The 22,829-nt window shown below is 40.9% G+C and overlaps 1 protein-coding gene across 1 annotated transcript; it reads left to right on the top strand.

Moving 5' to 3' along the window:
• The first annotated feature begins 8,014 nt into the window (after positions 1-8,014).
• On the top strand, positions 8,015-8,776 carry LOC115970383. Its single transcript, XM_031090022.1, has 3 exons — positions 8,015-8,149; positions 8,207-8,365; positions 8,462-8,776. Exons 1-3 carry the CDS (start codon positions 8,015-8,017, stop codon positions 8,774-8,776), a joined length of 609 nt encoding a protein of 202 aa, XP_030945882.1.
• Positions 8,777-22,829: the final 14,053 nt, after the last annotated feature.

Genomic DNA, 22,829 nt, shown 5'->3' with positions numbered 1-22,829 from the left:
CTCCCAAGGGAAAACGAAAGGTGCTATTCGAGGAGGACCATGGACGTTGGCATGTACGATGCCATGTTTGTTGCGGGGCTTAGACTACCACTAACGGCTTTGCACTGTCAACTGGTTGATTTTTTGGGTCTATCTGTCAGCCAGATTGCTTTGAATGCTTGGAGGATCTTTATAAGTACTGAGATATTATAAGGTCGTTTGAGTGGAGGGAACCGTCAGTTTTCCCTGGACGAGTTCTTTTACTACTACAGACCTCAGCACGTCGTGTCTTCTAAGGGAACCTATCATTTTACCACCCGGGAGAAGGGTTTGAAACTAGTGTTTGATATGCTAAACTCTAATAGAAACTGGAAAAGTAGATATTTCTTTGTCAATGGGATGGATTAGGTGTGTCGTCAGGAAGAATGGGAGACGATGCCCCGTGGTTATTTTGACAACATTTGGGCTTTCGTCAGGGATTCAGGTTAATTCCGTCTGCTCTTCTTCCTTTGTTTTGTTCTAATGCTTCTAACACCGTCTATTCCATTTTTTTCAGCTAGTACTCGTCCTCACATAACTGACAAGCATGAGGAATTCATTCATCGGGTTCTTGATATTCCTTTTAAGCAACGAAAGTGTAGAGACTTAATCACCCTTGACACTCTTCATTTGTATTGCGGGGGCCCGGAGCCTACGCCTGAAGCTCGTAGATTGGACGAATACTGTCGTCATTGTAAGTAGATTTTCTATCATTCTTGTCAGTTTTGTTCTTACCGTCTACTTTCATAATGCATGTCAGTTGTCTTTTGTAGAAATGGATGCAGCTAAGCAAAGGGTGAGGGCGGCTACTGCTCGTAAAAAAGAAGAAGATAGAAAGGCTAAGGGAAAAGAGGGGACGTCTTCGTCAGTCCCCAAGGTCGTCTCTAAAGGTTCGGCCAAAAGGAAGACTGACGGGGAGAATGACCGTTTGCTTAAAAAGGTAGTCGTCACTCTTGGGGATGCGCACTCCAAGAAGTCACCTCCCAAGTCAGGTCCTGGTGCGGGTAATGGGATGATGACTTCAACTGGTCCCGTTATTGAGGGACCCCATCGCCTTCTCACTCACAAGGATTACGCTGTCGATGAAGTGAAGACCTTATAAAGCCGACGGATGTGGATCCCTGTGCTGAGCTGGGCACAAAGGAGCTGGGGGAGTCAGCTCTTTTTAACCTTACCCGAGTAAGCTCATTTCCCTGGTTGATTTTATCATGTCTTTTTCTGTTGTTTGTTTGTTTGTTTTTTTTTTTTTTTTTTTTTTTTTTTTTTTTTTTTTTTTTTTTACTGACGACTATACCTTTCTTTAGGCCTTGGTGCATGTTAAGGCACTTCAGGACCGGTGTTTCGCCAAGGAGGGAGTCGACACCAGGGTTAGGAAGCACAATTCCAACTTATTGGACCAGTAGAAGCAGTATAAGGAGGTCGTCCGTACTCTGAACGTTGAGTTGGAGGCGATGAGGGAGAAGTTGGAAGGGGCAGGTAGTTGGAACAAGGAGCTAGAGGAAGAGTTGATGACCTAACGTAAGCACGTGGAGAAGGCTGGAGTTGATGCGTTTCAAGAATTCAAAGCATCGCAATCATATATCGATTCTTGTGCTGACTATTATGGCACTGGGTTTGATGATTGCCTCAAGCAAGTCGCGTCAACCTTCCTAGAGTTGGACCTATCCGAGATCACTATGGAAGAGTCCGTGTTGACAACACCTGCTGGCGACACTATCGTTGATGAGGGTGACGACCTTTAAGATGATAGCGTCATTTTGGCTTGACCTGCTACAAATCCTCCTATCCCTGCTTCCAACCCGTCAATTGAGTTTTTAGACGTAGAAAATCCTCCTACTCAGGATAAAGAAGACGGGATTTCCACTAATGCCCATACCGCTTAGTCCTATCCTTATTCTATTTAATTTGTGGACAATGTATTTAAGTGCCCTTCTTGTTTTTTGGGCTTTTATTTGTAAACAATTTACTCTTAGTGGTACTTTGTACCCGTTGCTTTTATCTGTTGATATGTTGTGTGTTGAATGCCCAAAATGAATTCGTCGGTCTATTATCCCTCCTATCTTTGTAAACTTGTCCACTTCATGGATTAATGATGGACTTGTCCTTTTTAAGGGTATGATGAGCCCGTCAATTTATAGGCTCATCCATCTTATGGGCAATCAACTTATATTCTTTGTAATTTTGAGCTCGTCTATCTTATCTATTGAGTTTGATAAACTTGTTGATTTCATGAGCTCGGCTATGGACTTTGATTTATTTTGCTAACTTTATGATCTTGTCCACTCTTATGACGAACTCGCCATTCTTTGTAATTTCATCAACTTTATAGCTTTGTCTACTTGATGAACTCGTCGGCTTTGTAGTCTTGTCCATGTTTAGGACTTGACGAACTTGTCATTTTTATAATCTCGTCTGTTTGAAGAGACCGTCAGATTTATAGCCTTTCGTCCATTTTATGGACTATATTTTTCATCCCTTTGGGACAAGTTTATGTCACGTGGATTTGGACAATGAAGTCGTCCACTTCTATGGATTTTTCCATATTCAGACTTGGTTCTCGCTCATTCGAGGGATTTTAACAATGCTTCATCCTCTTGGGATGAGTCCGTCCACCCTTATGGACTTAGAGTCGTCCACTTTTTGTGGACTTAAGGTCGTCCACTTTAAGGACTTAAAAACTTGTCCATTTCATGGACTTCATGAATTTTTTATTCTTTTTAGGGTGAAGCCGTCTACTTTGTGGGCTTAAGGTCGTCCACTTTAAAGACTTAAAAACTTGTCCATTTCATGGACTTTATGAACTTTTTCATCCTTTTTAGGGTGAAGCTATCTACTTTTTGGACTTGAGGTCGTCCATTTTTATGAACTTAAAGTCGTCTACTTGTTGTGAACTAAAAACTTGTAGATAGAAAATCCAACCATTTTTGAATAAACTCCTCTTATTGCCATGCATTTGTAGAGAAAGTAGTTCTTAAAAAGAAAAAGTCCTGCCCTTTGGGCTTAAAAATGGTATTGTAGCAAAAATTAAAGTAAATGATAAAACTAAGGAGTATAACTAAATTTAACTATGGTGAATTGTAAAAATAAAAGGGGGCATTGTTCTTCATGTCGTCATCTCTACTGGTAGTACTTCCGTAAGTGCTCGGTGTTCCCTGGATGTGGCAGCTTCCGTCCGTCTAACATCTCCAGGTGGTAAGTGCCTTTCCTCTGCCATGATGTGATTGGGTAAGGTCCTTCCTAATTGGGGTTGAGCTTCCTTTAGGTAGGGTCTCTAGCAGCGCTCATGACTTTCCTTAGAATGAGATCTCCAACCCGGAAGTCTCTGTGCCAGACCCGGGAGTTGTAATGCTTAGCCATGTGGTTTTGGTGTCGTGCGAGCCTTTGTTCTGCCATTGCCCTGATTTCATCTACTAGATCAAGCTGTAGTCGTATGGCCTTGTCGTTCTTACTCTCGACATGGTTGTGTACCTTGTAGCTTGTGAGTCTAACTTCAGCTGGGATGACTGCTTCGCTCCCGTATGTTAGCCGGAATGGTGTCTCTCCTGTAGGCGTTCTTGCCGTTGTCCTGTATGCCCATAGTATGGTTGGCAACTCTTCAGACCATATAACCTTTGCCCCTCAAGCCGAGTCTTGATAATCTTGAGCAAGGATCGGTTCGTGACTTCTACCTGTCCGTTAGCTTGAGGGTAGGCGGGGGAGGAGTAATGGTTTCTTATCCTTAACTGCGAGCAAAAGTCCTGGAAGGAGTCATTGTCGAATTGCTTCCTGTTATCTGAGATTAAGACTCTAGGGATCCCAAACTTGCATACGATGCATCTCCAGACAAAATTCCGTACGTTCTTCTCCATCATGTTGGCTAAGGCTTCAGCTTCCACCCAATTTGTAAAGTAGTCAATGCCTACTACCAAGAATTTCAGCTGTCATATTGCTGTAGGGAATGGTCCCATGATGTTTAGTCCCCACTGAGCAAACGGCCATGGGGCTGTCATCTGGGTCAACTCTTTGGTTGGTTGTCTAATGATATTGATGAACCTTTGGCACTTGTCGCAAGTCTTGACATAAGCCTCGGCGTCCTTCTGCATGGTGGGCCAATAGTACCCTGCTCGCACTAGCTTGTGCACTAATGATCTTGACCTCGAATGGTTTCTACAAACTCCCTCGTGTACCTCTCTCATGACGTAGTCTGCCTCTTTAGCACCCAAGCACCTCAGATATGGACGAGGGAAGCCTTTTTTGTATAAGACATCTTTTATCAAGACGAACCGCGCTGCCTAGACCTTCAACTTTCTCGCGGCTTCCCTCCCGTCTAGCAAGACGCCATTCTTTAAATACGAAGCTATTGGTGTGGTCTAGTTACTTTCAGTACCTATCTCCTGCACGTCGTCGGAATCTATTAGTGGGGAAAGCTGAACAAAAGAGAGTACATTATCGAGGGTGATCATATTTTCTATTGAAGCGGCTTTGGCAAGGCGGTCGACTTGCTCATTCTCTCCTCTGGGGATTTGGATGATTTTGGCCTTCAGGTCGTCTACTCTTTTTCTTACTTGATCTAGATACCTTTTCATCCTTTTGCCCTTGCACTCATAGTCCCTATTCACTTGATTAGTAACGACTTGAGAGTCGCAGTAAATGACTACACTTGTGGCTCCTGCTACTTTGGCAAGATCGAGTCCTGCTACTAGTGCTTTGTATTCCGCTTCATTATTGGTGGTGGGGAAGTTGAGATGGACCATACATTCAACCGTGTTCCCTTCGAGTGACAATAGTACGATGCCAGCCCCCCCGGTATAGATGCCTATTTGGAGTTTTTTTTTTTTTTTTCTTTATACTCTGGCGTCCAATAGCTTAAATTCCTAGGTCTGTCCTTGGTTATACATGGGTCATAAGATAACGTAACGTCCAATTAATGTTCCACTAAATTAGAAATTTCATAGTGTATGTCCACTCTATGCTAAATTTCCTTTCCCCAAGTCAACAGAACTTGAAAACATTTCAAATGGGTTATACCATTTTCAATTGTCTCAATAAATAAATTAAAATTAAGAATAAAACTAGATTCTAAAGATAATAACAATAATTAAAAGTTTATAGATTAGACCGTTAGAGACCACTCAATAAACAAAATATCTAATCTAAAGTAAAGGGCTTCTTTTTAGTTTCTTCCTATAATCCTATCGATGGAAACTTTAATGGGTTGAATGAATGCTAGAATCTATCGATTTATACCCTACCTTCTTCATTAAAAAATATGCCAACAAAAGAGAACATTTTTATGAATAATATTGATGATGCCGAAAATCGTCAGTAAGCCGCATGATACTCACGCGCTCGAGATGTTACCTACGGGATCAAAAACAAAGAAAAAACCCTAGGAGAGTACCGGTGTGGTATCAGCCAAAGACCCTTCAAAGGTTAAGTCAGAAAAACCTTTCACAACTCTAGAGTGCCAAAGCTGGGGTGAATTATGCGTACCTTCTTTTCTGAGAGCCTTTGGGTTTTTATAATGATGTAGAACCGACCTTCCTTTCTTGCGTGGGAAGTCTTTTCCTTATGGAGAAGATTATCATTAATGAGTATTGTAGGGATAAGGGCCCAAAATTGTATATTGGGTCTTGGGCTTTGGCCGAAGATGTTGATTGGTCTGAGGACGAATAAACAGTAGTGAGAGTGTTAAGTTTAGAGTCCCCTAAGTAACATACAAGTGGAAAGGTTGGGAAAGGTGGTCCAAGGAGGAATATCTCCTCGAATAAGCCAAGCACAAATCGAATGCATATCCTATCACTCAAAGTGACCTTCCAGGAAACTCCACTGCTAGGGGCATGCGTTATGAACATACTGGAAGAATGGGAGCTAGGAAATATCTAAGATAAGGCTGCTGCCACCGCATTGAATGCACTACAGCTAACTTTCTGGCCGCATTTAAGTGGAGAAGACCCTTGAATAGTGTTGCATTGGTTATCCCAACTCATAGAGGGCCAGAAAGGATGTCTGATGGGACAAGCACTCAAGTAGTGGCTTAGATAATCAACAAGTGTAGGATCAAGATCATCAAAAGGGAACTATATAATGTAAAAGACCCTCTATGGAGAAAGGATTGGAAATTTGTAAGAGAAAGCACTGTAACAGCTTGAACTATATTTGTAACCTTTTTCAATCAATATATATTGGAACAGACCTCCTTGGATTGGGCCGATGACAAATTTACTTAGAGAACTTCTTTCCATCTTTTTTTGATTATCTTTTGAAATCCATCCTAACTGTTAAGTCATTCATTAGAGCCTAGTTCTCCAACCCACTCTCTACAAATTCATTGTACTGGGCCTATTGGGCTTGGATCCAATCACACCTTGGGCCAAGGACCAAATCAAGTCCTTACAATTGGCGCCGTCTGTGGAAAGAACTTGTGTGATAGTGAGTGCAATGGTCAACTATGATAGGATCAGGTCCCCATCAGCAAGACTTCATGGGGTCCCAATGACAGGATGATTTCCTTAATCTCGAATGTAGGAGAGATCGAGAGAGCAGCGTGCATACTACGCATACAAGCAGAAGCCACTCTCGAGTTGGAAGTCATGTCTCTTAAAAGAAACATAACAGAGCCATGTAACTGGAGATTGACCAATTAAAGAAGAAGTTGTGCCATGCACGGCGAGAACGAACCCCTTCCAACTCTGACGTTTCCTCTGAGGGTGAAGAAGAGGCTAGTTATAGGCGAAGGTTAAAAACTCCACCCAGTGAATCTTTTTCCTACCATGAAGAACACTATCACAAATGTAGATACAAGAGCTTGCCCCGTAGAGGCCTGGAAAATGATGCCATGAGCAAAGTATTGAACCAGATTTCTAAGTCGCCTTTTACGCGCAAGATTGAAGGGGTAATACTTCCTCGACGGTTCCATTAGCCAACGTTCACCATCTACAATGGTCAAACAGACCCTATGGAGCATGTGAGCCACTTCAATCAGAAAATGGCTGTCCATTCCAAAGACGAAGCCTTGATGTGCAAGGTGTTCCCGTCTAGTCTGGGACTTGTGGGGATGAGATGGTTCGACGGCCTAAGGGAAAATTCCATAGATTCCTTCAAGAAGCTCACTCGGGCGTTTGACTCTCATTTTATTACATGTAGCAGGGTTTTTTGGCTTTTGGATTCCCTACTGTCCTTATCCATGTGAGAAGGGGAGACCTTGAAGACATACTCAAACATACTTAGACAAATACTGGGAGATATTCAATGAAATAGATGGTGACTTTGATGACGTGGCCATCAGTACTTTCAAGGTCAGCCTCCAAACTAAGCATAGTTTAAGGAAATCTCTGATTGGCAAACCAGTCACCAGTGTGCGCCAACTCATGGATTGAATTGATAAGTATAAGAAGGTTGAGGAAGACTAGCAGCAGGGGAAAGGAAAGGCTAAGGTTATCCCTCAGGAGAGAAGGGATTTCAGGTCGGACCAATACAAAAACAACTGACCTTGGAGGGACTTTGCTAGGCAGTCAGGATTTGCCAATACTCAGGCGGTTAACGCGGTGTTCTAGGAACCGGTGTAGCAAGTTCTGGAGAAGATTAACAATGAGCCATTCTTCAAATGGTTAAATAAGATGGTAGGAAACCCCATGAGGCGCAATCAAAACCTTTATTGCCAATATCACCAAGACCAGGGACATACTATAGAAGACTGTAAAAATTTGTGAGACCATTTGGATCAGCTGGTCCAAGAGGGAAAATTGAAGCAACTTTTGCATCATTCCAGTGGCCAGGAGAGCCAGACAGGTTCGGAACCCCGGAGAGATGCTTCTTTAAGACCTCCTTTAGGCAGGATAAATGTCATCTTCGCCGCTCTAGGGAGGACCGGGTCCTGTCCTTCCAGAATAATGCCAGTCACTCGGCTGTCCACTAAGGACTTAAATTTTGGGCCAAAGAGGGCTAAAGTGAGTATCCAACCGGCAATGAAGATAAGGTTGGAACCATACAACCCCATGATGATGCTTTGATGATCATGCTAAGAATTGGGGGGTATGACGTGAAGAGGGTGATGGTGGACCAAGGCAGTGGTGTTGAAATTATGTACCCCGACTTGTACAAAAGGCTGAATTTGAGACTCGAAGACTTAACAACCTACGATTCTCCTTTGGTGAGTTTTGATGCGAAGGTTTTCATTCTGAGGGGTTAGATTAGAATACTTGTGCAGGTTGGTTCAGATGTGGTGGAGGTGGACTTCATCGTGGTGGATGCTTATTCCCCTTACACGGCTATTGTGGCCAGACCCTGGCTTCATGCCCTAGGAGCTGTCTCTTTTACTCTGCACCAAAAGGTGAAATATCTGACAGAGGGCCAGATTGAAAAGATTGTTTGGAGTTAATCCACGGCTAGGCAGTGCTTGGTGGCCGTCATCCTACATCTGCCTGAAGTTGAATCCTCGGCCTCTACTGAAAAGGGCTTATAGCAATTAAAGGCTCCGAAGTTGCCTATTAATGGATCAGCCGAGGAGGCGAAATGCGAAGATTTAGAAACAGTTGTTATTGGTAATGACCCAGAGAAGTTCTTTCAGATCGAAGCTTGGTTACCTCCTCTGGAGAAGGAAGAGCTGATAAAGTTCCTTAGGAGAAATGTTGATGTGTTTGCATGGAACGCTTACGAAGCCTTAGGGGTGGATCCGAGCTTCATCTGCCATCATTTAAATGTTAATCCATCTGTCACCCCCAAAAAGCAACCACCTCGGCACTCATCCAAAGATCATTCTGATGTTGTCAAAGACTAAGTGATGAAGCTTAAGCAGGTAGGGGTTATCAAGGAGGTTATCTACCCTAAATGGCTGGCCAATACTGTGGTGGTGAAGAAAAAGAATGGGAAGTGGGGAGTTTGTGTGGACTTCACAGATCTAAATAAGGCTTGCCTAAAGGATCCCTTTCCTATGCCTAGGATAGACCAGCTGGTGGATGCAACTGTAGGCCATCCTTGGATGAGCTTCTTAGATGCCTTTCAAGGATACCACCAGATACCACTAGCCCTGGGTGATCAGGAAAAGACAGCTTTTTTCACTCTAACTGGAAACTACCACTACAAAGTGATGCCTTTTAGTTTGAAAAATGCAGGGTCTACCTATCAAATGATGATGACTAGGATGTTTGAACCATAGCTAGGCAAAAGTATTGAGGTCTATATAGACGATATGGTGGTGAAGAGTAAGGTGGTGTTCGAGCATGTGGGAGACCTCGGGAACATTTTTGAAATCTTGAGGAAACACAAGTTGTGCCTTAACGCTTCCAAATGCTCTTTTGGTGTGGGGTCGGGCAAGTTTTTGGGTTACATGGTAACTCACCAGGGGATTGAGGTTAACCCTGATCAGATTAAGGTAATTAACAGTTTACAACCACCTCGGAATCCCAAGGAAGTCCAGAAGCTAACTAGAATGACTATCGCTTTGAACCGGTTTATCTCTTGGTCAACAGATAAATGCAGACCCTTCTTCTTGTTGATGAATAAGTGGAAGAGATTTGAGTGGACCGAGGAATGTGCTTTGGCCTTACAAAGGCTTAAGGAGTATCTCTCTCGGCCACCTATCATGTCCAGTCCTGAGATGGATGAAGTCTTGTTTGCTTATATTACTGTGGCCCCTCATGCTATAAGCTTGGTATTGATACGAGTTGATAGCGGCATACAAATGCCAGTTTATTATGTGAGCAAGTCTCTACATGAGGTCGAGGTCCATTATCTACCATTGGAGAAGGCCATTTTGGTAGTGGTACATGCTACACGTAAACTCCCCCATTACTTCCAGGCACACACAGTTGTTGTCCTAATTCAGCTTCCGCTCAGAGCTCTGCCTCGAAGTGCTGATTACACAGGAAGGATTACCAAGTGGGGTATGATCCTAGGGGCTTTTGACATCAAATACATGCCTCGTACCTCTATTAAGGGCCAGGTCCTCACAGATTTGGTGGCTGAGTTCGCTGAATCCCCGTTTGAGATAGAAGTAGAAACGCCACACATGGATGGAAAATTAGTTGGCATAATCACCCTGTAAGAACCTTTATCGTGGAAGGTATATGTTGATGGCGTAGTGAATCAAAAGGGATTCGGAGTGGGGCTAGTTCTGGTCTCACCTGAAAAGATCACCATCGAGAAATCATTAAGATTGAGATTCTCGGCCACAAACAACGAGGTTAAGTATGAAGCTCTACTGATGGGAATGGCCATGGTTTAAAGAATAGGCGGAAAAGTAGTAGAGATGTTCTCGAACTCAAGATTGGTTGTTGGCCAAGTGAAGGGGGAGTTAGAAGCGAGAGACGAGAGAATGCAAGGGTACCTAGGTCAAGTCAGGCGTTTGCAAGTAGGGTTTGAATCTTTCAGCCTATTGCATGTCCCTAGAAGTGGAAACACACATGCCGATTACCTAGCCATACTTGCAACCTCCTCGGTGCAGAGCCTACCTAGGGTCATCTCGGTAGAAGACTTGTACAAGCCCATAGAGGGGAAGAGAGAGGTGGTTCATGTTCACCAAGTTAGGGTAGGGCCTAGCTGGATGGACCTTATAGTACTATTCTTGAAGGAGGATATCTTGCCCGAGAGGAAGTCAGAAGCTGACAAAGTACATAGAAAGGCTCCTCGGTTTTGGCTGTCCGAGGATCAGAAATTGTATAAGTGCTCCTTTTCTGGGCCATACCTATTATGCATACATCCTGAGGCATCAGAACTACTCCTTGAGGAGTCATATGAAGGGATTTGTGGAAGCCACACTAGAGGCAGATCTTTATCCCACCGAGCCATCACTCGGGGCTATTGGTGGCCAAACATGCAAAAGAAAGTACAAGAATATGTGAAGAAGTGTGATCAATGCCAAAGATTTGCACCAAACGTGCATCAACTAGGAGGAGTCCATAATCCCCTATCCAGCCCTTGGCCTTTCGCTTAATAGAGCTTAGACATTGTTGGCCCTTTCCCTAAGGCAGTAGGGAACAAGAGGTATTTGCTGGTTGGCACAGACTACTTTACTAAGTGGGTTGAAGATGAGCCCTTGGCAAACATCAGGGATGTGAATACCAAGAAATTTGTTTGGAAAAACATTGTCACATGGTTCGGGGTCCCTTGTACATCTCGGACAATGGCCTTCAATTTGATAGCAAATCTTTCAGGAGATACTTTGTGACTTGGGAATTACGAATAGATATTCTACCCTAACTTATCTTGAAGGGAATGGACAAGTCGAGGCTGTTAACAAGGTCATAGTGAATGGACTCAACAAGAGGTTGGATGATGCGAAGGGAAAATGGGTGGAAGAGCTGTCGCATGTCCTCTGGACATACCGAGCCATACCTCGTAGATCAACAGGGGAGACTCCCTTTTCAACAACTTATGGAGCTGAAGCGGTTATTCCTTTAGAGACTGGCTTCCCAACTCTGAGGACAAGTTCTTTCAATCCGAGTGATAACAATGGATTGCTGGAAAAGAGCTTAGATTTTATTGAAGAAATGAGAGAAAATGCAATGGTCCAATTGGCATATTACCAAAACATGCTCAAACAAGGTTATGATGCAAATGTGAAGTTGAGACTGTTAGCATTTGGTGACTTGGTGTTGAGAAAGGTTCTAATTACTGCAAAGAACCCATTATGGGGAAAGCTGGGGCCCAACTGGGAGGAGCCATATCGCATCACCTCAGTGGCTGGTATAGGAGCATATTTTCTCGAAAACCTAGATGAACATGTAATATCACGCCCTTAGAATGTAAACAACCTGAAAATGTATTATTATTAATGAAAGTTCCCTTTGTCATGTGCTCATTTATTGTGTAAATACATCGTACTTCCCATTATTATCTTTATAAGTATTAAACAGAATCTTAGTTATGCTTGATTTCTCGGACCATATACTTTAGGAAAATTAACACTCAATGACATCTATCTAAGTGTTAAACAAAACCTTAGTCATGCCTGATTCCTCGAACCACATACTTTGAGAAAATTAACACTCAATGACATCTTTATAAGTGTTAAACAGAACCTTAGTCATGTCTGGTTCCTCGGACCACATACTTTGGAAAAATTAACACTTAATGCCATCTTTATAAGTGTTAAATAGAACCTTAGTTATGCCTGGTTTCTAGAACCACACATACTTTGGGAAAATTAAAACTCAATGACATCTATCTAAGTGTTAAATAAAACCTTAGTCATGCCTGGTTCCTCGGACCACATACTTTGGGAAAATTAACACTCAATGACATTTATCTAAGTGTTAAATAGAACCTTAGTTATGCCTGGTTCCTCAGACCACATACTTTGGGAAAATTAACACTCAATGACATCTCTCTAAGTGTTAAATAGAACCTTAGTTCTGCCTGGTTCCTCGGACCTCATACTTTGGGAAAATTAACACTCAATGACATCTCTATAAGTGTTAAACAGAACCCTAGTCATGTCTGGTCCCTCAGATCATATACTTGGAGAAAATTAACACTGTGATATTTGTTGGTCTTTTACTAGGTGTCAAAACAGATCCAGGATTATACCCAACTCCTCGGATTGATGGCTTTGAGTTCAGCCTTAATTGCAAAAGATTCAATTCTCAATACAAGTATGTGATAAACCTCTTTAATGTTGGTGCTTGATCAAATTACTTAAATTGTTAGCAGTGTATTATTGTTAGTTTTTATTAAAGACAGAGTAGCAATAGTTCAATGCTATTTTTAATAATAATAAACTTCAGCACATAAATTAAAGATACAAGAGATAAAATGAAAAACATTTTCATTAAACAGAAAGGGGAGTACATTATATACATTGACAGAAACAACAAAACAACAAAAAAAACTACAAGATAAGTCCTAAGTGCTACTTCTTGGCCTTGAGAGGGTCTTCTTTTTGGCTCGGCTGGGAGGCAGGAGCATCCTTGGCCTGAGGATCAATCACTTTGGTCTTGGCCTCTGTCTCCTTTGCCTTGGCCTGCGGATCAGTCTCTTTGGTCTTGGCCTCAGTCTCCTTTGCCTTGACCTTAGCGGCATCCTTGGCCTTTAAAGAGGACTTAGTCTCCTTGCCCTTACCCTTTTCTTTAGCCCTATTAGCTCCTTGTCCTTGATCACTAGCTTGGTTAGGTCCCTTCGAAGCCTCAAGGAGGGGGAGAGCAGCCTGGATGGTCAGGGGCTGCTCTGAAGACTCAAGAGTAGTGGTAGAGGGAGATGTGAGGTTAACCGGGATTTCACGGATCTGAGGGTGGTAGTATACCTTCCCCGGTTGCTTCCACTCCGAGTCTGCTGGGACTCCTGCAAGGTTGAGGGCTTCTGCCCATGTTACATTGTAGTAATCCTTGCATACCTCGGCTAGCTCCTCAGTGAGCTTGGCTTGTGTTTCTTCCATGCCGAGAGCATAGGATGTTTGCTTTTCAGCCTCCGCTACCTCTTTGGCCAATTGAGTTGCCTCTTTAGCCTTCTACAGGTCTGCTCTCAGCTCTAGCACAAGTTGCCTTGAAGTGGCCAGCTCTATCTCAATCTGATAAAGCAACTTGCGCTGGTCCTTAGTTTGAGTTTGGGCATTCTTTAGTCCTGCCTTAGCACTCCTTCTGTCCTTCTCCTCGGTAATCAGCTTGGGGAGCAGCTCTTTATTCTCCTCCTTCGTGGCCCCCAAGGCCTTTTTAGTCTCGAGGTAGAGGTAAACTTTGTTCTTGACATCATTTCGGGCCTCCTTGACCCATTCCTCGGCCACAAAGACCTCTTGGGTGATCTGCACAGAAATAATATAGCAACCCCATGTGAACAAGAGAGAGAGAAGAAAATGTATTAGTACTTAAATAAATAAAAAATGTGTTAGGGACATAAAGAGATCTTGCTGCCTTATCTTCCTCACAACATCCATATCCTTGGGTAGAAGGAGTGGCTGCTCCAAGGCTTCAGCTATATGGGCAGAATGACCTCTTTGGAACTTCCTGACAGAGGCGTTCCAAGGGATGGCAGCCCCATCCACCTCCAGCTGGGGAGACCAAGTGTGGTGCTGAAGGCGCATCTCGGCCGCTGTTTGCTCCTCCCGGCTGTCCACAGAACTGGCCCTTTTGTCCCTAGGATCTTTGGTCGTTTTCTGTTGTTTAACACCATTCTGAGGGACCACCTTCCCCTCTTCAAGCTCCTGCATTGGTCTCTTCTTCTTTAGATTTGGAATAGCGTGCAGTCTGAGATCAGTAGGGGGTAGAGGGGGAGGAGGGGGAAAAGTGGGAGGAACTTGGGACTTGGGGACTTCTTGTGAAGTTGACCCCTTGTTCCTTGCAGCCATGAGGTCTCTTAGGTTTTTATTCCCCCGGTTCAATGCCATCTCGTCTTCCTCTTCTTTGGAGGTGTTGTCTAGACGAGCAATCACCAGAATCGGGGTGTGAACACCTGAGTGCCTATCGGGCTCGTCCTCGGCGTTCGAGATATGAACTATTTGAGCCTCTTTGAGTCTCCTCTTCTTCAAAATGAAATTTGTTTATCTCCTCCTCAAGTGATAGGCGTGAAGAGGCAATCTCCACCCTTGGTGCTGCTGCTACCTCAGGCAAAACCTGTTGAGGTGGTAGTACAACAGGTGGAAGATCTTTCCTAGCCAAAAAACCAGGCACGGAGACGTTTATGCGGGACAATCGGGAGTCACCAGCTTTTATTGCCTGACCTGTGTCTTAGAAGGTTCTTGATAGAGGCTCTTAGTCAAGTACTAAGTAAACGGCTCACAGCTACCTGTCTTCGCTTATAAATATCTCTGACCTCGGTAATTTTTTGAGAGCCGGAACATTGACCAGGCTAAGTCTCGGAGCAACGTGCCTTTTATCTGCAAAAACGTCCGAGGAGGAAATCATGGTCAAACTAATGAAAATTATCATCAGAAGAAGGTGAAGTGTTAAAAATGAAATGGAATAAAACTAAAAGGGCTAAATCCCCTACCAAAGGGACTAATCCTAGGGTACCCCACTTGGCTCTCCCGCCTGAGTTGGGTAGTGAAGACCATCATGCCATTCCCCGGAGACAATCAGGTAGTTATCCTTCATGCCTTTGTTAGACTTAGGAAGACATGATATCAGCCTAACAATGTCGGACCGAGACTTGAGATAATATCCCACGCCGGCAAGTTTGAGGCACTCGTACATATGAACTATATCATGCCACGTGACCCCAAGCCCATCTGCTCGTTGAGAGCATCTACGCTACCCAAGACCCTAAATAGGTTAGGCGCGCATTGATGGGGAATCAACCTATGATTGATCAGATAATCTCGGGTCACTTTGCCCATGGGGAATGTCATTCCTCCTTCTATGAAAGTGATCCTAGGAAAGATGACCTCCCCTTCCTCCCTGTGTGACTATTTGGTTCGGAGCACAATATTGCAAAGGTACTCCCTGCGGAATGTGGTACTTGGCCCTAAAACCTTCCATACCGGCATTAGAATCTACTAGGTGCTTAAACCTACCCATCTGGTTAAGCTAAAGGGAAGTGGGTGAAGTTTTTAAATAAAGGAGACGAAGAATGGAGGGCTGAGGAGATTGGTCGAGGAGAAAATAACCTAGAAAAAATAAAGAATAAAAACTTACGAGAAAGTGAAAAAAGTGACATTGTGGGAAGTTCTTGAAAGATTGAGAGTTCTTGAAAGGTTGAGAGCTCTTGAGAGTTTGAAAGTTTTTGTAAAGTAAGAAAAAGTGAGCCCTTCATATGACTTATATAGGAGGGGGAATTGAGTGGGAGTTATCTCACTCAAAATTCGAAGAAAAATGTCCACCGTAGGATCTGCTCCTCACCATTGAATGCGGGGAACAAAGCGCCACCTGGAGCAATTAATGACGCATCGCAGGTTTCGAGGCGTCAGTAACAATTATGACGGGCACCAAACGGTGCTCCCACGTGTGTAAATCAGAGGAATTAGTAGTTTTAACTCTTAAGAAATCAAAACCCCATTTTTTCTCCTTGGATAAAAGGAAAAAATCGGAATTTTGAGGGGCTATTGTAGGGATAAGGGCCTAAAATTGTATATTAGGCCTTGGACTTTGACCGAAGACATTGATTGGTCCGAGGATGAATAAACAGTAGTGAGAGTGTTAATTTCAGAGTCCCCTAAGTAACATGCAAGTAGAAAGGTTGGGAAAGGTGGTCTGAGGAGGAATATCTCCTTGGATAAGCCAAGCACAGATTGAATGCATATCCTATCACTCAAAGTGACCTTCTAGGAAACTCTACTGCTGGGGGCGTGCGTTATGAACATACTGGAAGAATGGGAGCTAGGGAATATCTAAGATAAAGCTGCTGCCACCACCACATTGAATGCATTGCAGCTAACTTTCTAGCCGCATTTATGTAGAGAAGACCCCTGAACAGTGTTGCATTGGCTATCCCAACTCATAGAGGACTAGAAAGGATGTCCGATGAGATAAGCACTCAAGTAGTAGCTTAGATAATCAACAAGTGTAGGGTCAAGATCATCAAAAGGGAACTATATAATGTAAAAGACCCTCCATGGAGAAAAGATCGGAAGTTTGTAAGAGAAAGCACTGTAACAACTTGAACTATATTTGTAACCTTTTTCAATCAATATATACTGGAATAGACCTCCTCGGATTGGGCCGATGACAAATTTACTTAGAGAACTTCTTTCCATATTTGTTTGATTATCTTTTGAAATCCATTTTAACTGTTAAGTCATTCATTAGAGCCTAGTTCTCCAACCCACTCTCTACAAATTCATTGTACTGGGCCTATTGGGCTTGGATCCAATCATACCTTAGGCTAAGGACCAAATCCAGTCCTTACAAGTATATATTATGGGATGCTTCCTATGTTAGGATTCTATTCATATTGGGATTCTGTCGACTAGGGTTAATCGTAGCACGCAAGTTGTTTCCGTTTAGGATTACTTGGAAGTCACTCAAATTATATGGATGCCACGTGGTCTTGAGACTCGTCTGCCTCACGTTTGCGCATCTTGGATCCGTCCACTACTAGCCAACTAGTCTAGCACCGTCAGGTTTACTTCCATGGACTCGTCAGCCTAATCTCCTCCTCTTCAAATACAATACCTCATATCACCTTCACCAAAAAACAGACAAAGATACAAGGAATATATTGTTATATACTAAGGGGAAAAAACACACACACACCTTAAAAGGAACTCATAAAAATATTGATTATAAAGTTATAGATTAAAAACAAGGTATTTACTTGTTCAACAATTTTACAAAAACACCTAGTTTCACATTCTATATATTGACTTTTTTTTTTTTTTTTTTTGAGAGAGCGGTTTTTGGTGTGGCGGTGATTGAATCCCAAATCTCTTATTTAATAATTTGAGATTTTACTAGTTAAGCTAACTGGAATCCAAATATATTGACTTGTTAACTTATAATTGAAGTAACATTCATTTCATATGAATTTACAACTAATATTATTTTTATTACGCAGTAATCATAATTTTTGTGTGTTTGTTGGATATGAAATTAGACATGTCCCTATGCTTATTGTTTAGCCATTAGCTAATGAGTACCAGCACAAACAATCTATGGGTGGTCATTGGAGTTCCCTTTTGACTTTTCTTGGTCTTCTTAACCACCCAATCAAAATGATATCTGAGTCAAATACTTCATTTGACATTGTGAGTGTTTTAAAACGTGATCTCAAAATGTCAAATGTATTGCATGAACAACCTTAATAGCAATAGTATGATGTGGGCCCATCTTAAAAATGGACTTGAAAGTTGAAAGTATCCCACTAACTCTATGGTTAGAATGGAAAAAATGAGTGCTACTTGATTTAAGTTCAAAACCACTATGGCCGTAAGTGTAGGTCTAACTTAACAAGAATGGAGTCAAGAGTTAGGGTATAGCCATATAGGAATGGAAAGGTGTTAAGGCATAGTTAATTAAGAAATTTATTAAAGTGGATTTCTATCATATAATCATACATTTATTAAATGAAATCAATTGGCATTTTATTTTCATAGAACAAAACTGAAAAATAAGAATATTCAAATTAAATTCTAAAAGGCCAGTAAATGAATAAGCATGATAAATCAAATTCAATGTGTAAAGTCAGCATTTTAATGGGAACAAAATAAAACATTAAATGAATAAGAATGGAAATAAACCACATGAATAGGAAAATAGATCGGTTGACATATGCAACTCTCTCGCATGCTGTACTTATGTGCTTTCAGGACAATGTAATAGTTTGATTTTATTTATTTATTTATAATAATCAATCCAAATGCAAGAACCTGAATTTTTTTTAAATATAATATGTCAAATTTAGGCTTGTAACACATAATTTACAATTTTCTCAAAAAAAAAAAAAAAAAAAAACCACAGAATTGACAATATTTTATTTTGACAGAAAATATTTTTTTAGAAAATGACTTTTTTTAAAAAAAAAAAAACGTTTTTTCACCTGTTTACTGATATTGATTGTGACCTTAAAAACAAGCTAAAAAAACAATTGTGGAGGGGGATATATTTACGGGGATATATTTTATTTTATTTTGAGGGAATACGGTAATTTACTGAATATGTGACATTTCAGAAAATTGCAGTTTTGGCATTAAAATCCCCCTTGTTGTAACTTGTAATTACTTAATGGAACTTTTCCCCCCCTCAATCGATTAGTGCTACACACTGGTATTATTGAAAAGAGTGATACTGATTTTTCGTGATTAAAATGAGATGATTAGGTTGGTAACATGTCATGAGCTTTGTGACTGAATACATTGAACGTTTTACTACACACTCTTGTTGATAAAGAAAAGCATTAGTTATCGTAATAAAAATAATTATCTCTTACTCAAAAAATAATTAAGAATAATAATTATCCCTTCCATTATTACTAATAAAGCCTATTTGATGACTTGATTGACAATGCGATTGTGGAGCTAGCTCGAAAATTATGTCAAACAAAATTTTTTTACTATAGAAATTTTTTTTCCGTCATGGTTTAGTGGATTGAGTTCAGATTCAACCAAATTGGGATGACTTTATAACCAGGTTTAAATCAAAATTACCCTAATTTAAACGAGTCATTTTGTTTTAGTCCAAAGATACACAATAAGTTCGGTTCAAACTATGAGTCTTTTTCCTTCTAACATTAAAATTAAGTTAACAGGTTTATTAGAAACATGCAAATTGTTTATCAACCAAAAAGAAAAAAATAACAGAAAAAAGAAACACGCAAATTGATAAAAACATCAAATATCCCAATTAATAAAGTCAAATAACTTAAATAAATTACAATCAAAATGAGAAGAATGTCCCAAATATATACTCACTAAAATATAGTAGTTTTCAAAATGCAAAGTGGATTGTGAATTTCATTTTCATATCATACGTGAATACTCTATAATTTAATTTCCTTTTTTTCCATGACTAAAAAAAAAAGTTCTTTTTTTTCGGATTCAGTGGGAGGCCCACACATCCACAATGGATTTATAATCCTCTTCCCCTAAAGAGACAGATAAGATAAGGCCATTATCTAGCTAAATTGCGCTTTGTTACTGAAAACATTTTACGGATAAAAATGGCTAGTAGTGTTTCATTCAAGCCAGGCTTAATTTAGATCTCAACCAAAAAAAAAAGAAAAAAAGAAAGAAAAAAAAAAGGCCAGACCTTAGAGACAATATTGTCTTGTACCGAAAAAAGAAAAGAAAAGAAAAGTAAACAAGTCATGCACGTCCTCATCAATTTACATCAAACATTAATTTAATCCAAAAAAAAGAGAAATTCGATACAAAACCAATACCATGAATATTGTTTTCATTTAATTATTGAACAATTCTTAAAACATAAAATATTTCACAACTTATTAAGATGGTAAATTGTAATTGGTGGGCATACAGACTCACTATCCTCACTTTTTCATACATCAACCATAGTTTATTATATTAAAAAAATCATGAAAATGTGTGAAACATGTCGTGTACATAAATTTATTGTTAATAGGCTATTAGCTTTAAGGCATTTTCCTTAAACCTCTGGGGAAATAAATATTTTAAATAGTGCCTGACATGTTTCTCCAAAAAAAAAAAAAAAATTAGTGCCTGACATGTTTAATGTCCTTTTGGATTATTTTTATTTAATTAAAATAGAGAAATAGGGGAGAAGAAGGAGTTGCGGTTCACGCCAACGTAGATGAACTTTGGGAGTGGTCTCAAGATGTTGATTAAGAATTTTGAACATTAATGTCTTTTGGATTTCAAAATGGTAAGTCATAATTGATAGGAACTTAGGCTGAACATTAATGTTTTTGGATTTCAAAATGGTAAGTCATAATTGATAGGAACTTAGGGTGTGTTTGTTTGGAGGTGAAATAGGATGGATGAAAAACTTTGGAGATAAAATGGGAAAGAAAACTTTTTTGAGTGTGTTTGGTTGGGTGGGGAGAAAGGAAAATAAATGGTGGGGCTCGGGTGTTTTCTTCTCGGACCCACCAAAAAGTTTTCTCCCTAAAATGGAGAGAAAACTAAAAGGAGAAAATATAGCTGCTTAATGGACAAGAATGCCTATGTTCAATTCTTTTTTTTTTTTTGGCTGTGGGTGTGATAGTTGTTTTGTTTAATTAGACATGATTTTTTTTTTTTTTTTCTGGAACATGATTTTTATTTTTTAATAAATTGGGTGATTTTTTTTTGTCACTTTTTTGTTTTAATTGGTCACAATTTTTTAACAAGAGTGTATGAGTAAATTTATACAAACTCATTTTTTCCATTCCTCCACTTTTTCACTCTCAGTCAAACAAAAATAAAATAAATTAAAATATTTTCTATCTTCCCATTTTTCTATCATTTCACAATTTTCTATTATCCTACTTTTTCACCCCTCTAACCAAACGGACCCTTAGGCTGAAATTTTGCAACAAGTGCACCTCTTTGTTAATTGCAGGACCACTTATTAACCATTCTGTACCCTTTTTTTTTTTTTTTTTTTTTTGAGAGGAAAACAAAAAAGGTGCACATGTAACACATGGACGGTAGCGCAATGTAGTTTACATTTTTTTTTTTTGAAACCGGAACCAATATCATTAATTTAGAAAAGAAGAATCCAAATACAACGCGTCCACAGCAGGTGGAGGATCCTCCTCCAACCAAACAATTTCATTGTCAAGTAATCTAGCAAACCTAGCCAAAGAATGAGCAACACCATTAGCACTACGCCTAATACAATTATAAGAGATGGACCTGAAACCTGCAGCCAAACACCAGATGTCTTCGTAGATTAAGCCAAGTCGTGATAGGTCTGGTTGGGCCTGAGAAATCATCTTCATCACCAAAGCATTATCGCCTTCGAGTACTATCTCTGTAAAACCCGCATCAATGGCAAACTCAAGCGCTTTACGGCACGCCATCACTTCCACCTCCTCACTGTCACGCACAGCTCCTCCTCGTGCCGCTAAAGCAGCCATGACTTCACCCTTTTCATTCCTAATCACCGCCCCATAACCTGATGCAGCGCCCTCATCAAAACAAGCACCGTCGAAGTTCAGCTTGAAAAACGTTTCTGGTGGAGGCTGCCATGTCTGCTGCACTGGACCATGATTCGGAATAGGCACATGCAAAGAGTCTTGTGCATCCGTATACTCCTTCAAATAGTCAACTGCACGTTGGGCTGATCTTGAGGGATGCTGGAAAACCCCTCCATGAATAACCGTATTCCTTTGGTGCCATATCAGCCAACAAGTAATCCAGAACAGATTCCATTCCTCCTCAGAAAGCTTCACCAGAAGCCCTGTGACCAACTGCAAAAAATCATTCTGTGCTGTACCAGATTTCTGAAGTCTACCCAAGCTCCCAGCCCAAATATCTTGTGCCGCTCCACAACTCCAAAGAACATGCAGAACCGTTTCAGTTTCTTGATGACAGAGACAACAACGTGCATTCTCCATCACCTTTCTTCGAATAAGATTATCTTGTGTGGGCAGAATATTAAGACACGCTCTCCATGAAAAAATCTTTATCTTGCTTGGAACAGCTGCTTTCCACAGACGTGACCAAAGGAACCCAAGTGCTCTGTGCTCTGAAGACTCCCCAGCATTTAACTCATCCTTCCTTAATTGTTTTGCCACAAAATACCCAGACCGGACAGTATATCTGCCTCTTTTTGTAAAAGACCAAACCAACCCATCCTGAGCAACCCGCCTACTTAAAGGAACTTGAAGTATCGCTTCCGCATCAAACTGGTGAAACAAGGCCATTATTCTTTCTCTATCCCACTGATGAGTCTGCCAATCAACTAAATCAGATACTCTCCATTCCCAAATTTCCTCCTCAGGTGGAAACAATATTTTTTTTGTTGGATGGTTTGGTAGCCAGCAATCTTTAAGCACCCGAATTGAAGCCCCATTTCCTACTCTCCAATAACACCCTTTCTTCAAAATTGGTTGAGCTGCTAACAAACTTTTCCAAACATAAGAGCTATTTTGGCAATCCATAGCATCAAGAAAATCACACCGCGGAAAATATTTGGCTTTAAAACACCTGTACAACAAAGAGCCGTTATCCTGTAACAACCTCCAACCCTGTTTTGCTAGCATAGCTAAATTAAATGATTTTAAGTCTCTGAAGCCCATTCCGCCCTCTGTCTTTGGCTGCGTTAAAAAACTCCAACTTTTCCAGTGGATTTTCCTTTCCTCCCCAGCCTGGCCCCACCAAAATCTAGCACACATAGAGTCCAACTCATCACATAATTTCCCCGGCAACTGAAACACCCCCATGGTATACGTGGGAATGGATTGAGCCACAGCTTTTATAAGAACTTCCTTGCCAGCCTTAGAAAGCATTTTCCCCTTCCAACCCTGCAATTTCCTCCAAACCCTCTCCTTCAGGAAAGCAAAAG

The sequence above is a fragment of the Quercus lobata genome, chromosome 12 (genome assembly GCF_001633185.2).
Source record: "Quercus lobata isolate SW786 chromosome 12, ValleyOak3.0 Primary Assembly, whole genome shotgun sequence".
Lineage (NCBI taxonomy): Eukaryota > Viridiplantae > Streptophyta > Magnoliopsida > Fagales > Fagaceae > Quercus > Quercus lobata.
The sequence above is the reverse complement of the archived record's forward strand: the minus strand, read 5'-3'. Positions and strand labels throughout refer to the sequence as shown.